Here is a 23,003-nt window from a genome sequence, read left to right as displayed (position 1 = left end):
GCTCCTTGAAAGAAAGAATGATCAAGGATAAAGGATCCCCATACCTTAAAGATGAATTCCCCACAAAATTTGAAGAAGAAACACCAAGAAATCTTCAACCCTAGCTCCAACTCCTCTTCTTCCTCTCTTCTTCTCTTCTTCACTCAAGAACCCTAACTCTTATTCCTTTAAAATGGAACAAAAATGATCCACAAATAGCCTAACACAACAATATAACCTCAAAAGAAAAGATTTGTGAAAAGACCGAAATGCCCTTAAATTTCCGGACGGACTCCCTGCCAACTGCCCAACTTTCAAAGGGCATAACTCGCTCATACAAACTCGGAATCGAGCAAACTCGGTGGCGTTGGAAAGATCATTCCAAGGGCTTTCCAAACATAGCTGGAACTACTCTTGGATCATCCTAAGCTAGGAGTTATGACTGCTCAAAGTTGGCCAAAAACTCACTGATTTCCACACTTGGCCGAATTTCCAGATTCTAAATTTTTTTTCCAAAAATGACTACTTCCAATTTCAAGCTTCTTCTTATTCATTTTAAATTGTCGGAGTTACACAATTAAAACGAAATTACATATAAACCCCTTAGAGAACCTCATTATAAAGTCAACACAAAGTCATAGGCTCTTGCTTAACCTATCATTTTTTTCCAAGTCGTTACATTTATGAAGCCTCTAAAACTAGGAGGGATGTCGGGACAAGATCCCCGATCATCTTAACAATCGAAAACTACTAAATCAATGTAAATAGGGATCCTTCAGAAAGCAAGGAGGCTCACCATAAGACTCTGAATGCTCAACTGGATCAACGAATCGCTCGATGCAGATCCTGATTACATGTATGTGCATCATAAAAAGATGGAGGCCAACTGGAATCAGTACATTGAATGTACGAGTATGCGAGGGGAATACTAAAACAAGCTAAGACAAAAGCTTGAAAGAACTGAAAGAACAAACCTGGTCTTAAGTCAACTCAACTGATTGAACTAAACTCATTTTAATATAAAGCAGTATAAACAAGTGCAATATAAGTAAAAGCATTTTAAAACATGGATAGCAACTCTGTGTATTTAGAAATACAATAGTAACTCTGTATGTAAGCAAAGATACAATATAAACTCTGAAATGTATATAAAAATACAAAATAATACTAATGTGAGAGTTTATCTAACCGACATTCATCACTTAAGAGCTATTGTGATGATACAACATTTTGCCTCACGCTGCCAGGGCCGTCCTATACCTCGCCGAGGTATAGAACTTGACTACTAAGTGGATCCACTTGTCTATGCTAAAAAGCACTAAGGAATCATATAAAAATTATGACCTTTTTCTACCCATGGTGGATACATGGTTTATAAGGGCTGGCAGTTGTCTGAACTCTCCCCCATATCGGTGCTCAATACTAATCCAAAAATATAATACTAGCTTTTAGTTTAAAAATATACCTCTTTCTGTGGTTTGAGATAATTGCTCAAAACTTTGCTCAAAGTCACCTCTTGGAAATCAAAGTGTCCTCTCTTGCTTAATTGTAAAAGCATTTAATCTTTACTAAAAATTAGCTCAAAGGCTCTTTTGGAAATCAAAGTTTCCTTTCTTGTTTAAATGTGAAAATATTTTACTCTTTGGGAATAGATAGTCTCGATATACTCTTTTGAAGAAATGAACTTCAAACTTTACTCTTTACTCAACTCAAAATTCAAGTCTTAAAACAAGGTTAAAACATTTGTAAAAGACTTTTGGAAGACTATGAACTTCTCTTGACTTGACTATGAACTTCTCTTGACTTGGCTCTTAACTTCTCTTGACTTGGCTCTTAACTGATCCTTGTATTTAATTATGGATTCTAGGATTATGATTTGTGATAGGAAGGATCTCATGATGTTTAGGAGTGTTTTTAGATAGTTAACATGAGAAAAGAACAAGAAATCACTGTCTGGAAGCAAGTCCACGATGCAGAGATGCATTAAATTATTTGGTCACGAAATAAATTTTGAGGCAGAACGGTCTGTGACCACTCCGTGATGCAGAGAAAAATTGTCAATTATGAGGAACAGGTCCGCGACGTGGACCTGGTACCCATATTTGCCCGACTTGTTCCTTCTTCGTTTTCTAACCCCAATTCTCCTAAACTCAGTTCTTTTTCTCAAATTCCCTTTAGATTCAAATACCCAATATGTATACACAAGAATCTAATTCAAACAACTCAAGGAAACAATATTTTAACCTCAAGGAACTCTTCATTCTCAACCTAACTCAAGAACGAAGGCCAATTTCAAGAACATCATTCAAGATTCATCAACTTTCAACTTTCTAGAATGAACTTCGCTGAAATAAACATGATTAGTAAAGGATCTCCCATGCACTTCTTCAATATGGAAACATGAAATACCGAATGGACCACTGCTAACTCCTGTGGTAGCTCTGACTCNCGCTGAAATAAACATGATTAGCGCGTGGGTGAGCGAACCCAATGCTATGAAAGACTCACATACCTTTAGGATCGAATCCGTGGCGAAATCCTCAAGCAAAACTTCAAGAACTTGGCGATTCCTTGCTTCTTCTCCTCTTCTTTTCTCTTCTCTCAAAACCCTAACTTATTTTGATGACACGTAAACTGAACCAAATCAATTTAGACCCCATCTAAATTATCAAAAACGAAATTAAATAATGGGATAGTGAAAAGACCATAATACCCTTCTAAAATCCGGTTTTGACTTTAATTATCTAGACAACCCAACTTCAAATAGGCATATCTCCCTCATACGAACTTGAAACTGATCAAACTCGGCGGCGTTGGAAAGATAATTCAATGATATTTCCTACAGTATCTTGTATAACACCTAAATCATCCTGATATAGGAGTTATGGTCATTTGAAGTTGACCCAAAACTCATACTTAACATAACTTAACCAATTTTCTAGATTTTTCATTCTTTCCAAAGATGGTTCTTTTTAATTCTAAGGCTTTCTAGTAGTGTGGTGTTACAATATCTCCCCCTTGGGAACATTCGTCCTCGAATGAGATTACTCTTAGTAGGCTAAGGCGTAACATCTAACACCTAGCTCTAGCACCCAATAAGCAAAATGCAAATACAACGTGCCGACTCAAGATAAAAGTCAAGAAAAGGATTAGTACCTTAATTTTGAAATTATCCAGATTTGAAGAGATGTGGGTATCTCTTCTTCATATCCTCCTCAGCTTCCCAAGTAGCTTCCTCAATAAACTTATTTCTTTATAGAACTTTGACTGATGCTACCTCTTTTGTTCTCAACTTGCGAACTTAGCAGTCTAGAATCTGAACAGGAATCTCCTTATAAGCTAAGATATCCTTGATACCAATATATTCTGTTAGTATGATTAGTAAAGGATCTCCCATGCACTTCTTCAATATGGAAACATGAAATACCGAATGGACCACTGCTAACTCCTGTGGTAGCTCTGACTCATAAGCTACATTACCAATCTTCTTGGATATTCTGTAAGGACCAATATACCGGGACTAAGTTTCCCCTTCTTACCAAACCTCATAACACCCTTCATGGGTGAAACTTTCAAGTAAACCCAATCATCCACTTCGAACTCTAAGTCTCTTCTCCTAACATCTGTATAGGATTTCTGAAGACTTTGCGCTATTTTCAGCCTCTCTTGAATGACTTTCACCTTCTCCATAGCTTGATGAACCATGTCTGGTCCTATCAACCCAGCTTCACCAACTTCAAACCATCCAATAGGAGATCTGCATCTTCTCCCATAAAGGGCCTCATATGGAGCCATTTGGATTCTAGCATGGTAACTATTGTTGTAGGAAAACTCAATAAGAGGTAGGTGATCATCCCAATTACTCTTGAGATCAATCACACAATCTACCTTGATACCTCAAAACACCATCTCCCCCCTTGTTCAAAAGCCATTACTTTTTGCTTTATAAACATTTGCCTTCAATTCAAGCAAAATATGATCTTGGTCTTGCTTCTCTATCACTTCTGACACTAATGATGATTCAACCCCATTCATCAACACTACTCCTCCTTCTGTGGAATCCGTTAATCAAACTCCTAATCGTGCAAGTCTGTGCACATATTTTGCTAACTCTTTCTTATCTTCCTCAAAATGGGTGGTACTACCCATAGATAATCTACTCAAGGCATCATCAGCAACATTAGCCTTACCTGGGTGATAGAGGATACTCATATCATAATCCGTAAGTAACTCTAACCATCTTCTCTGTCTAAGATTAAGCACTTTCTAACTAAATACATATTGAAGACTCTCGTGATCAGTGAATACATCTACATGAGCACCATAAAGATAGTGGCGCCATATTTTAAAAGCAAATACTACAGCAGCCAACTCTAGATCATGGGTTAGGTAATTCTTCTCATGAACTTTCAACTGTCTGGAGGCATAAGTTATAGCCTTGCCATTCTGCATTAACACACAACCCAAACCAACACTAGACGCATCACAATATACAACAAAGCCTTGCATACCTTCTGGTAAGGTTAATACTGGGGCAGTAGTCAACCTCTTTTTCAATTCCTGAAAGCTTTTCTCACAAGCTTCAGACCATTGAAACTTAACTGTCTTCTAAGACAACTTGGTCAAAGAGGACGAAATAGATAAGAACCCCTCTACGAACATTCTACAATAGCCAGCCAAACCCAAGAAACTCGTAATATCAGTTGGAGATGTGGATCTGGGCCAATTCTGCACTGCCTCTATTTTCTGGGTATCAACTTTTATTCCTTCTCCAGACACAATGTGGCCTAAGAATGCTATAGACTCAACCAAAATTCACTCTTAGAAAACTTGGCATACAACTCTCTATCCTTTAGAGTTTGGAGAACTATTCTTAGATGACTAGCATGATCTTCTTCATTCCTTGAATAGATTAGTATGTTATCAATGAATATGATAACAAAAATATCTAAATAAAGTTTGAATACTCTATTCATAAGGTCCGTGAATGATGCAGGCCTATTGGTCAAACCAAAGGACATAACTAGGAACTCATAATGACCATAACGGGTCCTGAAAGCTATCTTTGGAATATCACATTCCCTTACTCTTAACTGATGGTAGCCAGATCTGAGGTCTATCTAAGAGAAACAAGTGGCACCCTGAAGTTGATCGAAGAGATCACCAATTCTCGAAAGAGGATACTTATTCTTGACGGTAACCTTGTTCAACTGATAGTAATCTATACATATCCTAAGGGAACCATCCTTCTTCCTCACAAAAAAGACCGGAGCTCCCCAAGGTGAGACACTTGGTCGAATAAATCCTTTCTCTAGGAGTTCTTTCAACTGCTCCTTCAACTCTTTTAACTATGCTGGTGTCATTCTATATGGAGGAATTGATATAGGGCCAGTATATGGAAGAATGTATATATTGAAGTCTATTTCTCTCAGGAGGGACTCCGGGTAGATCATCTGGAAAGACTTTTGGAAACTCTTTTACTACTGGAACTGACTGAGTATGAGGTATCTCAACACTAGAGTGATTAACTCAGACTAAGTGATAAACACACCCCTTGGAAACTAACTTTTTTGCCTTAAGGTATGAAATAAAGCGACCCTTAGGCACTGCTGAACTGCTTTTCCATTCTATAACTGGCTCATTAGGAAACTGAAACTTGACAACTCGAGTTCTACAATCAACTAAGGCATAGCAAGCTTGAAGCTAGTCCATACCAAGAATGAAATCAAAATCTACCATGTCTAACTCAACTAAATTTTCCATGGTGCTCTTGTGATTGACAGAAACGAGACAATCACGATAGACTCTTTCTACTAGAATAGACTCACCAAGAGGTGTAGAAACATTGAAGGGCTCAATAAGTTGCTCAAGAAGAACATTAAAATTCATTGCAACATAAGGAGTTACAAAGGATAAACTCACTCCAAGATCTAGAAAAGCATAAACATCAAAGTTAAAGACTTGGATCATACCAATGACAACATCTGGCGAATCCTCTTGCTCTTGGCGACTACTGATAGCATAAAGGCGGTTTCCTCCTCTATCTGCCCCTGAAGTAGATCCTCTAGATGCAACTTTGTCTGGTGGATCAACTGAAAAGGACTAGGCTCTATTTCACCCATTACGATTACCCTGCTTGTTCTTTGGACACTCTCGCATAAAATGACCGTTCTGGCCACATTTGAAGCAACCAGTGGAGCCATTACTTCACATCTCTGAGTGGTTTCTACCACACTTAGCACATGCATACTCCCTTAAGATTAGGCAGGTTTAGCTCTGAAATTATGACTATTGTACTCACTTTTGTTCTTTGGTGCAAGTGCACTAGCATATGATGGAGCAGGTCTATTTTGCTTCTGTTGGAAGGAAGAGCGGTTCGGTTTATTCTTTTACTGCTCAGACTCATTCCCTGATGTATTAGCCCTCTTATTCTGAAACTCTTCTCTATCCCTCTGTTTTTCCTCCTCAACTTGTTTCACATGGATCATTAGCCTTGCTATGTCCATATCCCTTATCAGCATAACTGTCTTGCCTTCCTTGGTTGACAGGTGAGACAACCCAACAACGAATAAACTCATCCTGCTCCTCATGTCAGCAACCATCTCCAGAGCATACCAGAAAATTTGGGTGAACTTCAAACTATACTCACGAACAGTTAGTGAATCCTGCTTAAGAGTGAGAAGCTCTTGTACATTTGTTTCTCTCAATTCTTGGGCGAAGAAACGCCCCAAGAAGGCCTCGTCAAAACAAGCCCAACTCTCAGGTGGTGCTCCCTCAAGTCAGTTCTTTTTCCATTGATCAGACCAGATTCTAGCGACACCCTTCATTTAGTATGCAGCTAGTTCAACCCTCTCAATGTCAACAACATGCACGATCTCAAACACCTTTTGAAGCTCTTCAACAAAGTTTTCTTGATGCTCTCTAACACTTGAACCAATGAAGCTTCGAGGATTCATCCTTAATGACTCACATGTCCTTGAAGTATCAAACCCTTCTTGTTGATTCTTTCTCTGCTGTCCAACTTTGGTTGGTCACAACTTGGCTCAACATCCAGATGGCCTCACAGAACTCAACATTGGTGACTGCTCCTTGGGGTTGCACTTTCGGTGCATTAGGTACCCCTTGTTTTTGTGGTTCAACATTTCTTTTAGCTGGACGACCTCTGACAGCTCTTCATGGAGGCATGATTTGAAATACACGCAAAAGCACGAATTGGAAAGAAACTTTTATAAAGATACACTTTATCGCATGAAATGAGTATAAAAGAAGTGAGATAGTTCCTAAGTGTTGCAACCTCCTAATTATAGATGTGGCGCACTTCAAACCGATAAATAGGACTCTACAGACACGACTTGAAAGATTCCCCAGGACTCTTGAACTTTGTGCTCTGATACCAAGTTTATTAACCCTGACCCTATACCTTAGGCGGGACTGGCACTCCAGAACCATTGTTGGCCCCATGAGAACCCTTTGCCTGGCTTACTTACTTAGCGGAAGACTTTAAGAATTAAGAAAAGAACTCAAATGCAAGATAATCAACTGTCTCAAACTAAACTCATATTGTTTTAGAAATAAACAGTTACCTTAGCCAAAGTGGCAACTCAAATATGAACATAAGCCAATAATAAAATAGTGACAAATGATCTAGCTAACTGTTTATCTATGAAGCCTCTAAAACTGGGAGGGATGTCGGGACAAGACCCCCGATCATCATAACAATTGAAAACTACTAAAGCAATGTAAATAGGGATCCTCCGAAAATCATGGAGGCTCACCACAAGACTCTGAATGCTCAATTGGATCAACGAATCCCTAGATGCTGATCCTAGTTACCTGTATTTGTATCATTAAAAGATGAAAGCCAACTGGAATCAGTACATTGAATGTACGAGCATGCGAGGGGAATACTAAAACAAGACATAAGCTTAAAAGGAACTGAAAGAACAAACCTAGTCTTAACTCAACTCAACTGACTGAACTGAACTCATTTCAATATAAAGCAGTATAAACAAGTGCAATATAAAGAAAAGTTGTTTAAAACATGGATAGCAACTTTGTGTATTTAGAAATACAATAGTAACTCTGTATGTAAGCAAAGATATAGTACAAACTCTGAAAAATGTGTATAAAAATACAAAATAACACTATTGTGGGAGTTTCTCTAACCGACAACCATCATTTAAGAGCTATTATGATGATACAATGTGTTGCTTCACGCTGCCAGGGCCATCTTATACTTTGTCGAGGGTATAGAACTTGACTACTAAGTGGATCCACTAGTCTAAGCTAAAAATCACTAAGGAATCATCCAAAAAATATGACATTTTTCTACCCATGGTGGCTACATGGTTTATGGGGGCTTGGAGTTGTCTGAACTCTCCCCCATATCGGTGCTCAATACTACTCCAAATATATAATACGAGCTCTTATGTTTAAAAACATACATCTTTCTGTGGTTTGAGATAATTGCTCAAAACTTAGCTCATAGGCTCCTCTTGGAAATCAAAGTTTCCTCTCTTGCTTAATTGTAAAAGCATTTACTCTTTACTGAAAATTAGCTCAAAGGCTCCTCTTGGAAATCAAAGTTTCTTCTCTTGCTTAATTGTAAAAGCATTTACTCTTTACTCAAAATTAGCTCAAAGGCTCTTTTGGAAATCAAAGTTTCCTTTGTTTTTTAATGTGAAAACATTTCACTCTCTGGGAATACATAGTCCCAATATATTCTTTTGAAGAAATGAACTTCAAACTTTACTCTTTACTCAACTCAAAACTCAAGTCTTAAAACAAGGTTAAAACATTTGTAAAAGACTTTTGGAAAACTATGAACTTCTCTTGACTTGGCTCTTAACTTCTCTCTTGACTTGACTCTTAACTAATCTTTGAATTGAATTATGGATTCAAGGATTGTGATTTGTGATAGGAAAGATCTCATGATGTTTAGGAGCATTTTTAGATAGTTAAACATGAGAAAAGATCAAGAAATCACTGTCTAGAAGCAAGTCCGCGATGCAGAGACGCATTTAATTATTTGGTCGCGAAATAAATTTTGAGACAGAACGTTCCGTGACCACTCCACGACGCGGAGAAAAATTTCCAATTCTGAGGAATAGGACGCGGACCTGGTACCTAGATTTGCCCAACTTGTTCCTTCTTCATTTTCTAACCCCAATTTGCCTAAACTCAGTTCTATTTCTCAAATTCCCTTTAGATTCAGATACCCAGTATGTATGCACAAGAATCTAACTCAAACAACTCAAGGAAACAACATTTAATTTTAACCTCAAGGAACTCCTCAATCTCAACCTAACTCAAGAACGAATGCCAATTTTAAGAACAACATTCAAGATTCATCAACTTTTAACTTTCTAGAATGAACTTCACTGAAATAAACGTGATTGGCGTGTGGGTGAGTGAACCCAACGCTATGAAAGACTCACATACCTCTTAGGATCGAATCCTTGGCGAAATCCTCAAGCAAAACTTCAAGAACTTGACGATTCCTTGCTTCTTCTCCTCTTCTTTTCTCTTCTCTCAAAACCCTAACTTATTTTGATAAAACGTAAATTGATCCAAATCAGTTTAGACCCCATCTAAATTACCAAAAATGTAATTAAATAATTGGATAGTGAAAAGACCATAATACCCTTCTAAAATCTGGTTTTGACTTTTGTTATCTAGACAACCCAACTTCAAATAGGCATATCTCGCTCATACGAACTCGAAACTGATCAACCTCGGCGGTGTTGGAAAGATAACTCAAATATATTTCCTACGGTATCTTGTAGAATACCTAACTCATCTTGATCTAGGAGTTATGGTAATTTGAAGTTGACCCAAAACTCATACTTAACATAACTTAACCAATTTTCCAGATTTTTCATTCTTTCCAAAGATGGTTCTTTCTAATTCTTAGTCTTTCTAGTAGCAAGGTGTTACACCTACGACCCGTCAAACTCTCTACAGTTCGTCCTATCAAGTCGTAGGTCCAGTATTTAGAAACTTAATTTTCTAAAACTCAAGTTTGGTCTACGACTTCCTTCCTACGACCCAGAGGAATCCCTACGTTTTGTAGGTTGTACTCGTAGAAACTTTCTTTGGTCGATTTTTCTACATTTTTCTTTCCTTATGGACTTTTCAACTTCTGTGGTTTTTACAAAAAAAGACTCAAATATCCTTTACAATAATTGTATGGCAGACCTACGATTGCAACATACGGCTTGTAGGAATTCTTATAGACTATACTGGTCAAGCGTAGTTTGAGTGACTGGGGCCTAAAATTCATCTAACTTTGATGAGACCTTCCGACGATCCGTATACCCAAACCGCAGAACTCAACTTTTACCCCAAAATTTCACCAAGTTTGGATTGCTTTTAAGGAACCCATCTACGATCTGTAGAACATCCCACGACCTGTTCTGGTCAAAGGTTGATCAAGTTATTGGGACTTCAAATTTCCCAAAACTTGACCCACTTCCTACAGATGCACTCTACAGTCTATAGAAGCATCTACGACCCGTAGAATGGATCCGTAGAGCACAACTAGTAGCTAATAAGTGAAATCTTTCCTTTTCTAAATTCCGAGTTATTACATTTATTTATGTACAATATTGATTCAAAAATTGAATAGGTAAATTTTAATTTAAATAAAATAAAATTGTAATAACAATATTTTTAATAAATATTTAAAATAGGTTCTCTATAAAGTAATCTTAGTATTAAAAGTACATTGATAGATACCATTTTTTCATAATTTGACCCTTAAAAAAGCACTTTTTAAAAAAGATTAGTCAAACAAAATTTTCTTATCAAAATCATTTTTCAAATGAATTAGCCAAACACAAATAATTTGTTTTCTAAAGGATTTTTTCTAAAAGTCATTTAAAAAAGTGTTTCTAGAACAAACAGTTTATAGTAGAAACCGAAATAGGCTCTAGTAGCATAATATCATTTGTATTCAATTAGCAATTAATTATATAGATTACTAGCTTTATTTCAACATATCATAAGCTTATTTGTATTTTATGACTAGTAATATTTTATGACCAGTAATTTAAAGATACAGATTTACTAGCCTTATTTAAACTAGTACAATAAATTCATTTATATATTTTATAAAGTAATTTAAAAATTACAGATTTATAAAGATTATACTAATTAATATGAAAATTTCATATCTTCCTTCGGCCCCTATATAAGTCCTAAATTGTCACGCGCCGAGCCTACACCTGGACGTGGCTGGCTCTCGAGAACCATTGTTTGCCCCAAGCAAACCCTCCACGTGACTTACTTACTCAACGAAAGACTATATGCATAGTTATAATGATCAAAAGCACTATACTTACTTGAATAATATCATAACTTAGAATGTTTAAAAGTGAACATTCAACTTGGCCAAAATGGCAACCTCAAGTATCAAAAACATAAGCCAATAATAAAGTAGTGACAAATGAATTTAACTAATTGGTTGTCTGTCTATGAAGCCTCTAAACAACTGAGATGATTGTCGGGACAGGCCCATGACATCCTAATGAACTAATAATAAAACTGAAAACAATAAAAGGGAATCCTCCGAAAGCAAGGAGGCTCACTACAAGACTCTGAGTGCTCAAACTGGATCAAGGAGGCGCTAGATGCTGATGCTGGTTACCTGTGTCTGTATCATAAAACGATGAAGGCAAACTGGCATTAGTACATTGAATGTACGAGTATGCGAGTTGGAATGCCAAACACAACTTAAGCTTGAGAAGAATCTGGAAGGAACACTTACATTTTTACTCTTTGCTTAACTTTAAACTTAAGTCTTAGAACAAAGTTAAAACGTTTGTGAAAGACTTTTGAAAACTTTAAAGAACTTCTCTTGACTTGCTTCTTAACTTCTAACTTGACTCTTGACTTTCCTTGAATTGAATTATGGATTCAAGGATTGTGATTTGTGATAGGAAAGATCTCATGATGTTTAAAAATGAATTTATATAGCTAAACATGAGAAAAGATAAAACATTCACTGTCTGAGGGTGGGTTCGCGACGCGAAGAAGCATTAAAATTTTTGTTTCGAAAATAACTTTTGAGGCAGAATGGTCTGTGACCGCTCCGCTGTGCGATCCCTGATGCATAGGCACTACCCAGATTTGTCCGACGGAATTTTCTTCTTCATTTTACAGCTCTAAACCCTCTAAATTTCATGGGCTCTTTACCCAAACACTTAGAATCATCTGTACCCTCAAATAACATTAGATTCCACTCGAAAATACAACTAATAACGTGAATCAATCTCAAGAAAACTCCAACAACACAACCCACAAGGATTCAAACGAACTTCATTAAGAATTCAAGGGATTTACTTTCAAATCAATCTACTTTGTTGAAATTGAATCAAGTTGGGCTCGAGGGTGAACTAACCCAATGCTATGTGATCTCACATACCTTGTAGGGATCACCCCCGACGAAAACCACAAGCGACGAAATCGACGAATCTTGAATGTTCTTCTCCTTTCTTCTCTTTTCTCCTCTTCTCCAAGCCCTAGAGTAAAATTCACTTTTCTAAACTGACTAAAATCTAGCTTTACCCCAATTAAACTCCTAAAAACAAATTAGAATAATTAGGTAAGGAAAAGACTAAATTACCCTTCCAAAATCCGGATTGGACTTTTCTTATTCCAACATCCCAATTACCGAAGGAAATAAGTCACTCATACGAACACGGAATCGTGCAAACTCAGCAGCATTGGAAAGATCATTCCAAGAGCTTTCCTACCATATCTGGAAGTACACCTAACTCATCCTGAGCTAGAAGTTATGGTCGTTTGAAGTTGACCAAAACTCAACTTATTCTAACTTAACAAAATTTCCAGATTTTCATTCTTTCCAAAAATGACTATTTCCAATTATTGGCTTCTTCCTAGTTATTTCAATTTTGCAAGATGTTATAATATCTCACCCTTGGGAACATTCTTCCTCAAATGAAATTATTCTTACTAGGCTAAGGGTGTAACATCAAGTTCAAACACCCAACAAGCAAATGCAAACAAACAACATGCTCATTCATAATTTAAAGAGTACTAAGAAGATAATTAGTATCTTGGTCTGCACTTTCTCCGGATTCAAAGAGATGTGGATATCTCTTCTTCATGTCCTCTTCAGCTTCCCAAGTAGCTTCCTCAACAAATTGTCTCCTCCAAAGGACTTTGACTGATGCTACCTCTTGTTATGCCGTAATTTGACTATCTCTAGAAAAATCACTTTTTTGAAATGTTCTAAGTATAAAACAATTTGAGAAAAATACTTAGAAAAGAGACGCCACTTAATTTTTTAAAGAAATTAAGAAAACTGAATTTAAAAAAACTCTAACAGATTAAATTTTTAAAAATCTAGAGAAAATGGGTAAGAGGTTCTTATTTACGCTTCAAGAAGGTTTGTAAGGCATTTGAAGCGTCCGCTAACACGCGGTTATCCTACGACTTAGTTAGAATATATTTTGACTATTTTCATGAAACTGGTTTAATATAATAATATTTATTTACAATATTCGATTAACTTGAGAAAATAGATTAAATAAATGACACATTTTATTTTATTTTATTTTATTTTATTTTTTAGAGAAAGGGGACCTAAAATGAAACATTTGAATTAAATGCAAGTGGTTAAAATTTAACAAAACTAAATCAATTAAAATTTATTCGACTCATAATGATTTGAACTAATTTGGATCATCTAGAGCATGAGGACTATCTTAAATTAATTAAAAAATGAAACGAAACCAAAGTTTTGACTAACTTTGAGAAAGTGATAAAGTAAAGAAAAACTTTTTTTTTTAGTTTATTTGAGAAAATACTCTAACTTAAAAAAATTTTAAAAAATGAGTAAAGAAATGCTATTAAATAAAGAGCATATTTTTTTTAAGAACAAATATACTTTATTAAAGATATAAAAATTTGATCGGTATAATTGACATAAAATACAAGAACACAAAAGATGTTTTAAAAGTAAATCAACATAAAGAAAATAACTCATCCTTTGGGGATCTAAGTAAGTTAATTAATATTTCTAAAATTAGAGTTAAATAAAATTAGTCAGACATAATCAAAACAATTAGGAGAGTGAAAGAGCTAATGAAATTGGGGCAATTTCGCTGCAAGTTTTTGGGTTTTAACCCAATCCTGTTTTTGTATACACCTATTGTATATTAGTGTATATAATTGTGTATATCAGCTCTTTCCATGTATCTCTTGCTTCAATTCTTGTTACTTTCCTCGAAGATTGGATACTTTTTACTGCTTCGGAAATGGCATCATTCATAACATTCATTTCTTGTTCACGTTTTTCTTCTCTCAACCTCCACTCCTTCTCCATTTCTTCATAGTGATCCAGCTCCAGTTGAACGGGAAAGCTAGGACATGGCTCAGAGATTGTATAGGCTGGTNAGTAAAGAAATGTTATTAAATAAAGAGCATATTTTTTTTAAGAACAAATATACTTAATTAAAGATATAAAAATTTGATCGGTATACTTGACATAAAATACAAGAACACAAAAGATGTTTTAAAAGTAAATCAACATAAAGAAAATAACTCATCCTTTGGGGATCTAAGTAAGTTAATTAATAGTTCTAAACTTAGAGTTAAATAAAATTAGTCAGACATAATTAAAACAATTAGGAGAGTGAAAGAGAGAATGAAATTGGGGCAATTTCGCTGCAAGTTTTTGGGTTTTAACCCAATCCCGTTTTTGTATACACCTATTGTATACCAATGTATATCAACGTATACAGGCTGTATCTCAGCCTATTTTCAGCTTTCTGAGACTTGTATATCTGCGTACTGTTTTGTGGAAGCTTCCGAAACTCAAATAATTGTGAAGGCTGACACGAGTAAAAGGAGAATTCGGATTTCAACCCGATGAAATGCAAAAGAGGGGAGTCCCGATGGACTAATACCAGAGACAAGAAGGATTCCCATGTAACAAAAGATAAAAGAACAAACTTACCAGCTGTTTGTGGGAAATAACATGGCCAAAATTCACTATGATCATATTATGGAATAGAATATATATTTTGATCATCACATAATTGCAACAATAATGAAAACTAATTAGCTATTATTCTAATCTCGACAAAATTACGGCTGCATGTTTATTAAGCAACACATCCAACAAAACATTACATTTTTTAACCAATTTGTAATTTGCAAAAGAAGTAGACAAAATAACATGGAAACCAACATCCACACATATTCCAACGATAGACCAATGATTTCAACTAGCAATCACACACACTACTTATACCCAGATTAAACAGATTGAAGCATATTTCACGAGATAAACTAACAAGAAGAAATCAACAATTGAAATCAATACTAACTAACAAATAAAATAAAGATTTGGTTGAATAAATTTCTGATAGAATAACCCATTAAGCCTCGCACGAGGTCAACTTCAAGGAAGCAAACAAATTGATTTGTCTTAGACGAATCCAGTAATTGGCAGCATTTTATAAAGTTTGGTTGATATTTTGATATTAGCAACTATATAGATCTAAAGCTAAAGTAAGATCCGAACAAGGCATGTTGGACAATAAGACAATCCTAAGATTCAAAAATGGAGAAAACCAACTGTTAACGTCAACAAACAATAGATAGAATGACAAACAATCATCATGTTAACTAGTTAAAGATTTGCCCCTATTTTCAAATAGAAAATGCCATTAACAGTAACCGAGTGAATGCACTCCTTGATGTTTAAGACAAGTTGGTGCGATAACCATGTTGAGAACTTTTAAGTCCAACAATCAAACACATGGATCAATGTAGACTTAGCATATATTTAAACAAGTATCACATTCGCAACCCAATAATCAAGTGTTGGACATCTAATTTAAAAGCTCACGGATAGGAATTCGGTTGAAGGAACGTGAGTGTTGGAATAAACCAAGGTTTGGAAGGTAACAAAATCTCGTCCTTGCCCTTAAGTCAACTACAAGTAGCAAATAATGCTTTGGCAAGCATCTAAATGAGACAGAGACATAAACTCAATCCTAACATGACACCTTGGACCATTAGACGGTAACAAGACTTAATGAAAGGGAAAGGAAGTTATCACATCTAGAAAACGACATGCTACTACCCCATTTGCTGATTCTGAGATTCCTGCGATTTTGAAGACAATAACAAGTAATAACTCACAATGAACAACAGAAGGACGGACGCTTGGGTAGGCCAACGCAAGCACAACAGCATGTTCAACTTGGCAGATTCAGGTGTATAACAGCAGAGACATACTAACAACTTAAATGAATATGGAATTTGAGAACCCAAATCAGAACATCTTTAAACAACCCACAACTTTGAACTTGGACAGCCTCCTTTTACTCGAAATTAACACATTAAAGTTAATGTCACAGCTACTTTAAATGAATATTATTGCGATAAGGCATCCAAGCTGATTACTTTAGCAGGAGAGGTCAATTTATAAGACGAGGAGTGAAATGAGACCTAATCTTTTCTATTACAGTAACTTCCAATGCAAATTGATAGCAGCAAACAACTTATCAAAATTTACAACATGTTCATGAAAGTAGCATTTTGAACCAGTCCCATTATCAATTCAAACAGCCTTAACACATATGACTCGATGTATATTTGGAAGTAAGTGAATAATAAGAATGTGAGCTAATCTTAACAATTTTTCCAACCAAACAATGGAAGTTATAACTAAGGGACTTGACAAGGACGTTAAATGAAAGCATGATCATGATATCAAATAACATTCAGATAGCATTCATGCTTATCAGTCATATATATATGATGGATAGATCGAAGGAAGCATAAAAAGATTATGCTAAAAGCCACACGGTTAATTTGGACCAACATGAAAATAGATTCACACGATACTATAACATATCTCAGATTATAAATAAGCATATCAACATGAAAATGGGTACTTAAAAGAAGAACAACTACAATATTGAATAAAATTTTCAGATTTTGACTAGTGACTAACATAAAAAAAAAACAGAGATAAACTTAAAAGAAAGACAACAATTAGATTTTTTTTGCAACCTCATTTCGAAGACATAATGTGAAAGGCAAGACACATATTTAGGAAAAGACCAACTACGAGCATACGAATCAAATTAAAACAAGACTAAGGTGAATTACAAAACATGATATCGCAAGCTGAAAACACAAAGGGATATGGACAGCGTTTGAGTATAGCAAAAAATGAAAGTAGATACTACGAGATTAGGTAAACATAATAAGAATCTATTACGGTAATTCAAAACGACAAAGCGAATAACCAAAGGACAATGAAGAAGCAAAATTGTACAGTAAATATACTCTAAACTAAGATCAAATGAACAGCAAAAGATTTCGAACAAAACTAAATGGAGATAGTTAGCTTTATTAGTATTCACTCTGCTCACTATCCAGGAATCAGGGGAAAGCTACGCTAAAGAGGAATAAAACATTAAGACAAGGAATTAACCACACTTAATAATAAAACTCATATAAAAAAATGAACACACAATGTTGTATTGAATCAAAATGTAAGAGGGGCCGGAATTGCCTTTCTCGGAGCAGCAAGCTGGGACGACGAGTTTGAGAGGGCAGCGATTCTTCCACCACAAAAGCCAAATACGAATAGCAAACCAAGAAAATCTGAATGGGGACCTTCTCGGAACTTAGAACAAGAAAGCTAAATATAAAATTTTAAGTGTAAAGTTACTACTGCCAAAGAACTCAAACTCAAACTCTGAAAAAAAACCCTTCCCATCACTTGACCATGAGAAGGGAAATATTGAGCGATTTAGGGAGGGAAATCTGTTGGAAAAATTCAAACAAAAAAGATTTGAATTTCTTTCCTCCTTTCCAGATTAACAGTGAAAGAGATTTGAAGATCTCTGAAAATGGGGGGAAAGGAAACAACGATGTGATCGATTAGGTTGCTAGGGTTACGGGTTCTGCAGGGTAGTTGGACGAGATTTTTGGATTTGCTCAGATTTTTCACTGGATTTCTGGGTTTGCGTGCTACATTCTTCGCTGGAAGAAGAAGAAGAAGAAAATGTATAGGGATATCGTATGTACTGTTGTACATATTGTTGTTGTACGTTGTGTATGTATTGGTGGATATGGGTTGGGTCTTTTGGAATTGAGAATGGGCTGATGTGTTTGGATGTTCTTAGTGGGCTGGTAATGGGTTTGAGGAATTATTTGGTGTTGGAAATTGTAATTGGTCCTTTAGGAAGTGGCCCAAATTTCTTAAAAGATGGGGTAAACAATTGACTACAAATTGTTATTTAAATAAATGAGTTAATATAAATTAATGAATGAACTTATTAATCTTAATGAAATAAAACAATTAATTTACTTGTAAACAAATTTACTCAAAAATATAAACATAACTTAAACTGAATCAAGCAAAAAATCTTTTTTTTGAGATGATTTCGAATATTCTTAAAACATACTAATTATATACATAATTATATAAAACACATATATCATTTTTTTAAAAAAAATTATAAAAAATAATACAACTTTTTAAATTAACTTGCAAACTATATATATATATATATATATATATATTTTAACTAATTATTTTAAATTGTTTGAAATTGAAGAAGCTCGATGATTAATCTATAATGTGAATGTCCAAAATTGGGTGTCAACAGTTGTCCCTCGTTTGACTTGGACTGATAAAAGAAATTTGAGGCAAATGAAATTGACGAATTCAATTTTGACTGACCGCATCTTCATCTTTAGGAAAGAGATTTTGGTACGGACTTTAGAAATTATGGCCGAACCCAATATCGGGGTTTCCTACATATCTCAGGTTATATGAGAATTCAGGCCACTTGTAGTTTGATATGCTTGATTTGGCGCACGATTATGAAAGAATTCAGAAGCTATCTCGATATTGAATTATGAAGATATCGGATTACTCAGGAATAAGATTTAAGAGAGAATGTCGGAATACAGCCGAGCTTTCAACATTGAGCCCGCTTACATATCCTTAAATGTTAGGAATCAAGCTGTTTGTAATTTGACTCGATCAGTGAAAAGGAAATCTATTATGCAAGATAACATTTGGTTCTGGAGGAGTGACAAGTAAGTCGAGTATGAAAAAGAGGCTTGCAACCTCTTGGCCATGAATGTGGAGCTCTTCATACCCATGAGCAAGAACTTACACGGACATAATTTCCAAAACTCTTGGTGCATTGTCACTCAGATTGGAAAGTTGCCTCCAGTGAGAATGAAAAGTTTTCCGGATGAGAAATTGTACTAGATAAACCAAAAGAAATACCCATATGCCTTTTGATAGGGGTGTGGTTTAATTGTGGTGGAAGTCGCTCATCAGCTCGCGTCCTAAAATTTTGATACTCCTCTTCGAACTACGTCCCATTTCGCTGCTAAGAAAAAGTTCCGCGTTATGTTGCATCCCTTTTGATGTCGTCCGCACCATTTTCACCCTTAATTGCTCCTCTTGAATATTTAACGACAACTTATTTCAGTTTGACGTAAAGCAAGTAAAGCTCGTATCTCATATTTTCAATATAATTCTTCCATATACTATTCTTTTGATATTGAAGACGTAATATACTGATGTAATATGTTGATGGTTCTCTTGATGATTGAATATGATGGCCCTCTCGGCAGTTGGATATGCAATGAACCTCTCGACGGTTTGAATATGCAATGGCCCTCTTGGCGGTCTGAATATAATGGCCCTTTCGGCAGTTTGAAATATGATGGCCCTCTAGACAGTTTGAATATGCAATGGCCTTTTTAGCGGTTTGAATATGATGGCCCTCTCGGCAGTTTGAATATGAATGACCCTCTCGGTGGTTTAAATATGATGGCCCTCTCGCAGTTGGAATATGCAATGACCCTCTCGACGGTTTGAATATGAATGGTCCTCTCAGCGGTTTGAATATGATAGCCCTCTCGGCAGTTTGAATATACAATGGCCCTCTTAGCGATTTGACTATGAATGGCCTTCTTGGCGGTTTGAATATGAATGGCCTTTTAGACAATTTGAATATGCAATGGCCCTCTTGGCGGTTTGAATATGATGGCCCTCTCGGCAATTAGAATATAAATGCCCCTCTTGGCATTTTGACATGCAATGACCCTTTTGGCAATTTAAATATAAATGGTCTTCTTGGCTGTTTGAATATGAATGGCCCTCTAGGCAATTTGAATGTGCAATGGCCCTCTTGGCAGTTTGAATATGATGGTCCTCTCGGCAATTTGAATATAAATGCCCCTCTTGGCATTTTGACATGCAATGACCCTTTTGGCAATTTAAATATAAATGGTCTTCTTGGCGGTTTGAATATGAATGGCCCTCTCCGCGGTTCGAATATGAATGGCCCTCTCGGCGGTTTGAATATGAATTTAACTATGAACGGCGTCTTTCATCAATATTTGATATGATGATACGTACTTTTTTATCATAACATTATTTTTATCGGTATCTCGCAACCTTAAGTGGTAGATACTTTTCTTTAATCCGTCATATACCTCTTTGATCAAATGAAGATGTTACACTCACTAATTGATATTCGCTGGATATGTTCTCCTAAACTAGTTGGTTGATAAATATAGCTCTTTTGATGATCTTGTTATACCGTGTATCCACAAAAACATGTTAGTTTTGGAACACAGATCTGTGTTGAAGTCGCCTTGCTCCTGGTCTCGTTATCTTTGGAACTTTGTCTAGTAGATCCAATGAATCGCAATAGACAAAAGACAAGATCATATTAAAACATTTTCTCAGTATGAAGTTTTAAAAAAAAGTTTAAAAGAAAATCTCTGCCTATTAACTGTCACGACATGCACGACACGAACAAAACCCTTTGTCTCAGATTTTGATATGATTGGTAGCTTGCTGGCAACTTAAAACCCTTTAAGAACACGTCACTTTGAGGAAATTGAAGTTGACTTCGAAGGTCCAAGTATCCTTGATGGAATGGTTGAGGTCCTTCTCAAAACATTTGTCCCAATTAGATGTTTCAAAAACAGATCTGATGATGATCACGGGAGTCTTGAATTTGAGATCTCCTCAAAATTATTCACAGTTGCACATTTCGATATGATCCTTGACTCTTGTTTGTAGGAAATGACTCTTCTTGTAGATTTTTTGAGGTCTTCTCAAAAATTCTGTCCCAGTTTCCATTATGAGGGCAAATGGAAATCTTATTGGGAATATGACCGAACCGTTGTGGGGCTTACCTATCCCGTTGAGGCAGGAATCAGGTCAAACGTAGTTCCCTTCTTGAGGATTGTCAAAATAGAAAATTTGATAAGGAAACGACTGAGGCCGACATAGACCACCTACGTATCTCATTCTTGAGAATTCAGGTCGAACGTAGTTCAAGTACAAGGGGAATATTTCAAAACATAAATGCAACAATGATTACAAACAAACTGCAATTACAAGGAAATAAAGGAAAGAAGTAGCATCCTTCAAATGTAGTATCTCTTGATGGCATCAGAATTGATAGTTTTGCACCACACTCGGCCGTCCAACTCTGCTAGAACCAAAGCTCCTCTTGATAGTACTTTGTGGACAACATACGGTCCTTGCCAGTTAGGTGCAAACTTCCCTTTGTATTCGTCTTGATGAGGGAAAATACGTTTCAACACCAATTGGCCTACCTCAAATGTTCGAACTCTTACTTTCTTGTTGAAAGTACGAGTCATTCTCTGTTGATACAACTGGCCATGACAAACAGCACTCATTTTTTTCTCATCAATCAATGCCAATTGCTCATATCGGTCATGAATCCATTGGGCATCGCTCAATCCATTTCCTGAATAATCCTTAAAGATGGTATCTCAACTTCAGCTGGTATCACTGCTTCTGTTCCGTATACCAATAGGTAAGGAGTTGCTCCAGTTGAGGTTCGGATTGTGGTGCGGTAGCCTAGCAAAGCATAAGGCAAATTTTCATGCCAACATTTGTAGTTGTCAATCATCTTTCTCAGTATCCTCTTGATGTTCTTATTAGCAACTTCCGCAACTCCATTCATCTGAGGGTGATATGCAGTTGAATTGCGGTGGGTAATTTTGAATTGTTCAGATATCTCTTTCATCAAGTGACTATTCAGATTTGCTCCATTGTCTGTGATGATAGACTTTGGAACTCCAAAATGACATATCAAATTGTTGCGACCAAAATCGGCCACAACTTTCTTTGTCATAGCTTTGTAGGAAGCAGCTTCGACCCACTTTGTGAAGTAATCAATGGCCACCAAACTGAACCTATGAACATTGGAGGCAGCAGGCTCAATCGGTCCAAAACATCCATGCCCTAGGCTACTAATGGCCAAGGGGAACTCATCGCATTGAGCCCATGGGGTGGTACTTTGATCAGATCTCCGTGTACTTGACATTTATGATATTTTTGGACAAAACGACCACAATCATTTTTCATAGTCATCCAAAAGTATCCCGCCCTTAGGATTTTCTTTGCTAGAGTAAATCCATTCATATGAGTCCCACACACTCTAGCGTGCATTTCTTCAAGCAATTTTGTGGCTTCTGTAGCATCCACACATCTCAGTAATGCCAAATCGGGTGTCCTCTTATAAAGAACCTCTCCATTCAAAAAGAAGTTGTTTTCCATTCTTCGAATTGTTTTCTTCTGAATACTTGTTGCTTTTTCCAGATATTCACCAGCTTCTAAGTACTTTTTCACATCGATATACCATAGATTTCCATCCCATTCCGCTTCCACATGTGAACAATGTACTAGTTGCTCTTTTAAACCTAGTTCAAGTGGGTCAATGTAACTCTTTTTTGGGTGTTGTATCATGGATGATATGGTTGCGAGGGCATCAGCAAGCTCCATCTGTATTCTCGGCGTGTGTCTGAACTCGGTCTTCCTAAATCTTTTGCATAATCTCCATACCAATTGTACGTAAGGTAAGATTTTAGGATTCTTCACGACCCATTTTCCTTACACTTGATGAATCAATAAGTCTGAATCGCCAATTATCAGTAATTCTTGAACATTCATGTCAAGAGCC

At 36.1% G+C, this 23,003-nt stretch overlaps 2 protein-coding genes across 4 annotated transcripts in view; both read right to left on the bottom strand.

Moving 5' to 3' along the window:
* Window positions 1-23,003, bottom strand: part of LOC125875232 (probable serine/threonine-protein kinase PBL9) — a 1,122,098-nt gene that overhangs the window by 633,260 nt on the left and 465,835 nt on the right. The gene's annotated exons all lie outside the window — the stretch shown is intronic.
* LOC125873928 (uncharacterized) lies at window positions 21,774-22,825 on the bottom strand. The gene is made up of 2 exons (XM_049554752.1): window positions 22,479-22,825; window positions 21,774-22,359 (listed from the first exon to the last, which is right to left on the bottom strand). The coding sequence occupies exons 1-2, from the start codon at window positions 22,823-22,825 to the stop codon at window positions 21,774-21,776; spliced, it is 933 nt and encodes a 310-aa protein (XP_049410709.1).

This window comes from Solanum stenotomum, chromosome 8 (assembly GCF_019186545.1).
Source record: "Solanum stenotomum isolate F172 chromosome 8, ASM1918654v1, whole genome shotgun sequence".
Taxonomy (NCBI): Eukaryota; Viridiplantae; Streptophyta; class Magnoliopsida; order Solanales; family Solanaceae; genus Solanum; species Solanum stenotomum.
This window is presented reverse-complemented; position numbering and strand designations above follow the sequence as displayed.

Bases quoted from the DNA above. Each gene is read 5' to 3' on its own strand.
- LOC125873928 (XM_049554752.1), bottom strand. From the start codon at position 22,825: ATGGAGCTTGCTGATGCCCTCGCAACCATATCATCCATGATACAACAC. The intron at 22,360-22,478 runs GTGTGGGACTCA...ATAAATGTCAAG, and splicing joins GAAGAAATGCACGCTAGAGT to TACACGGAGATCTGATCAAA.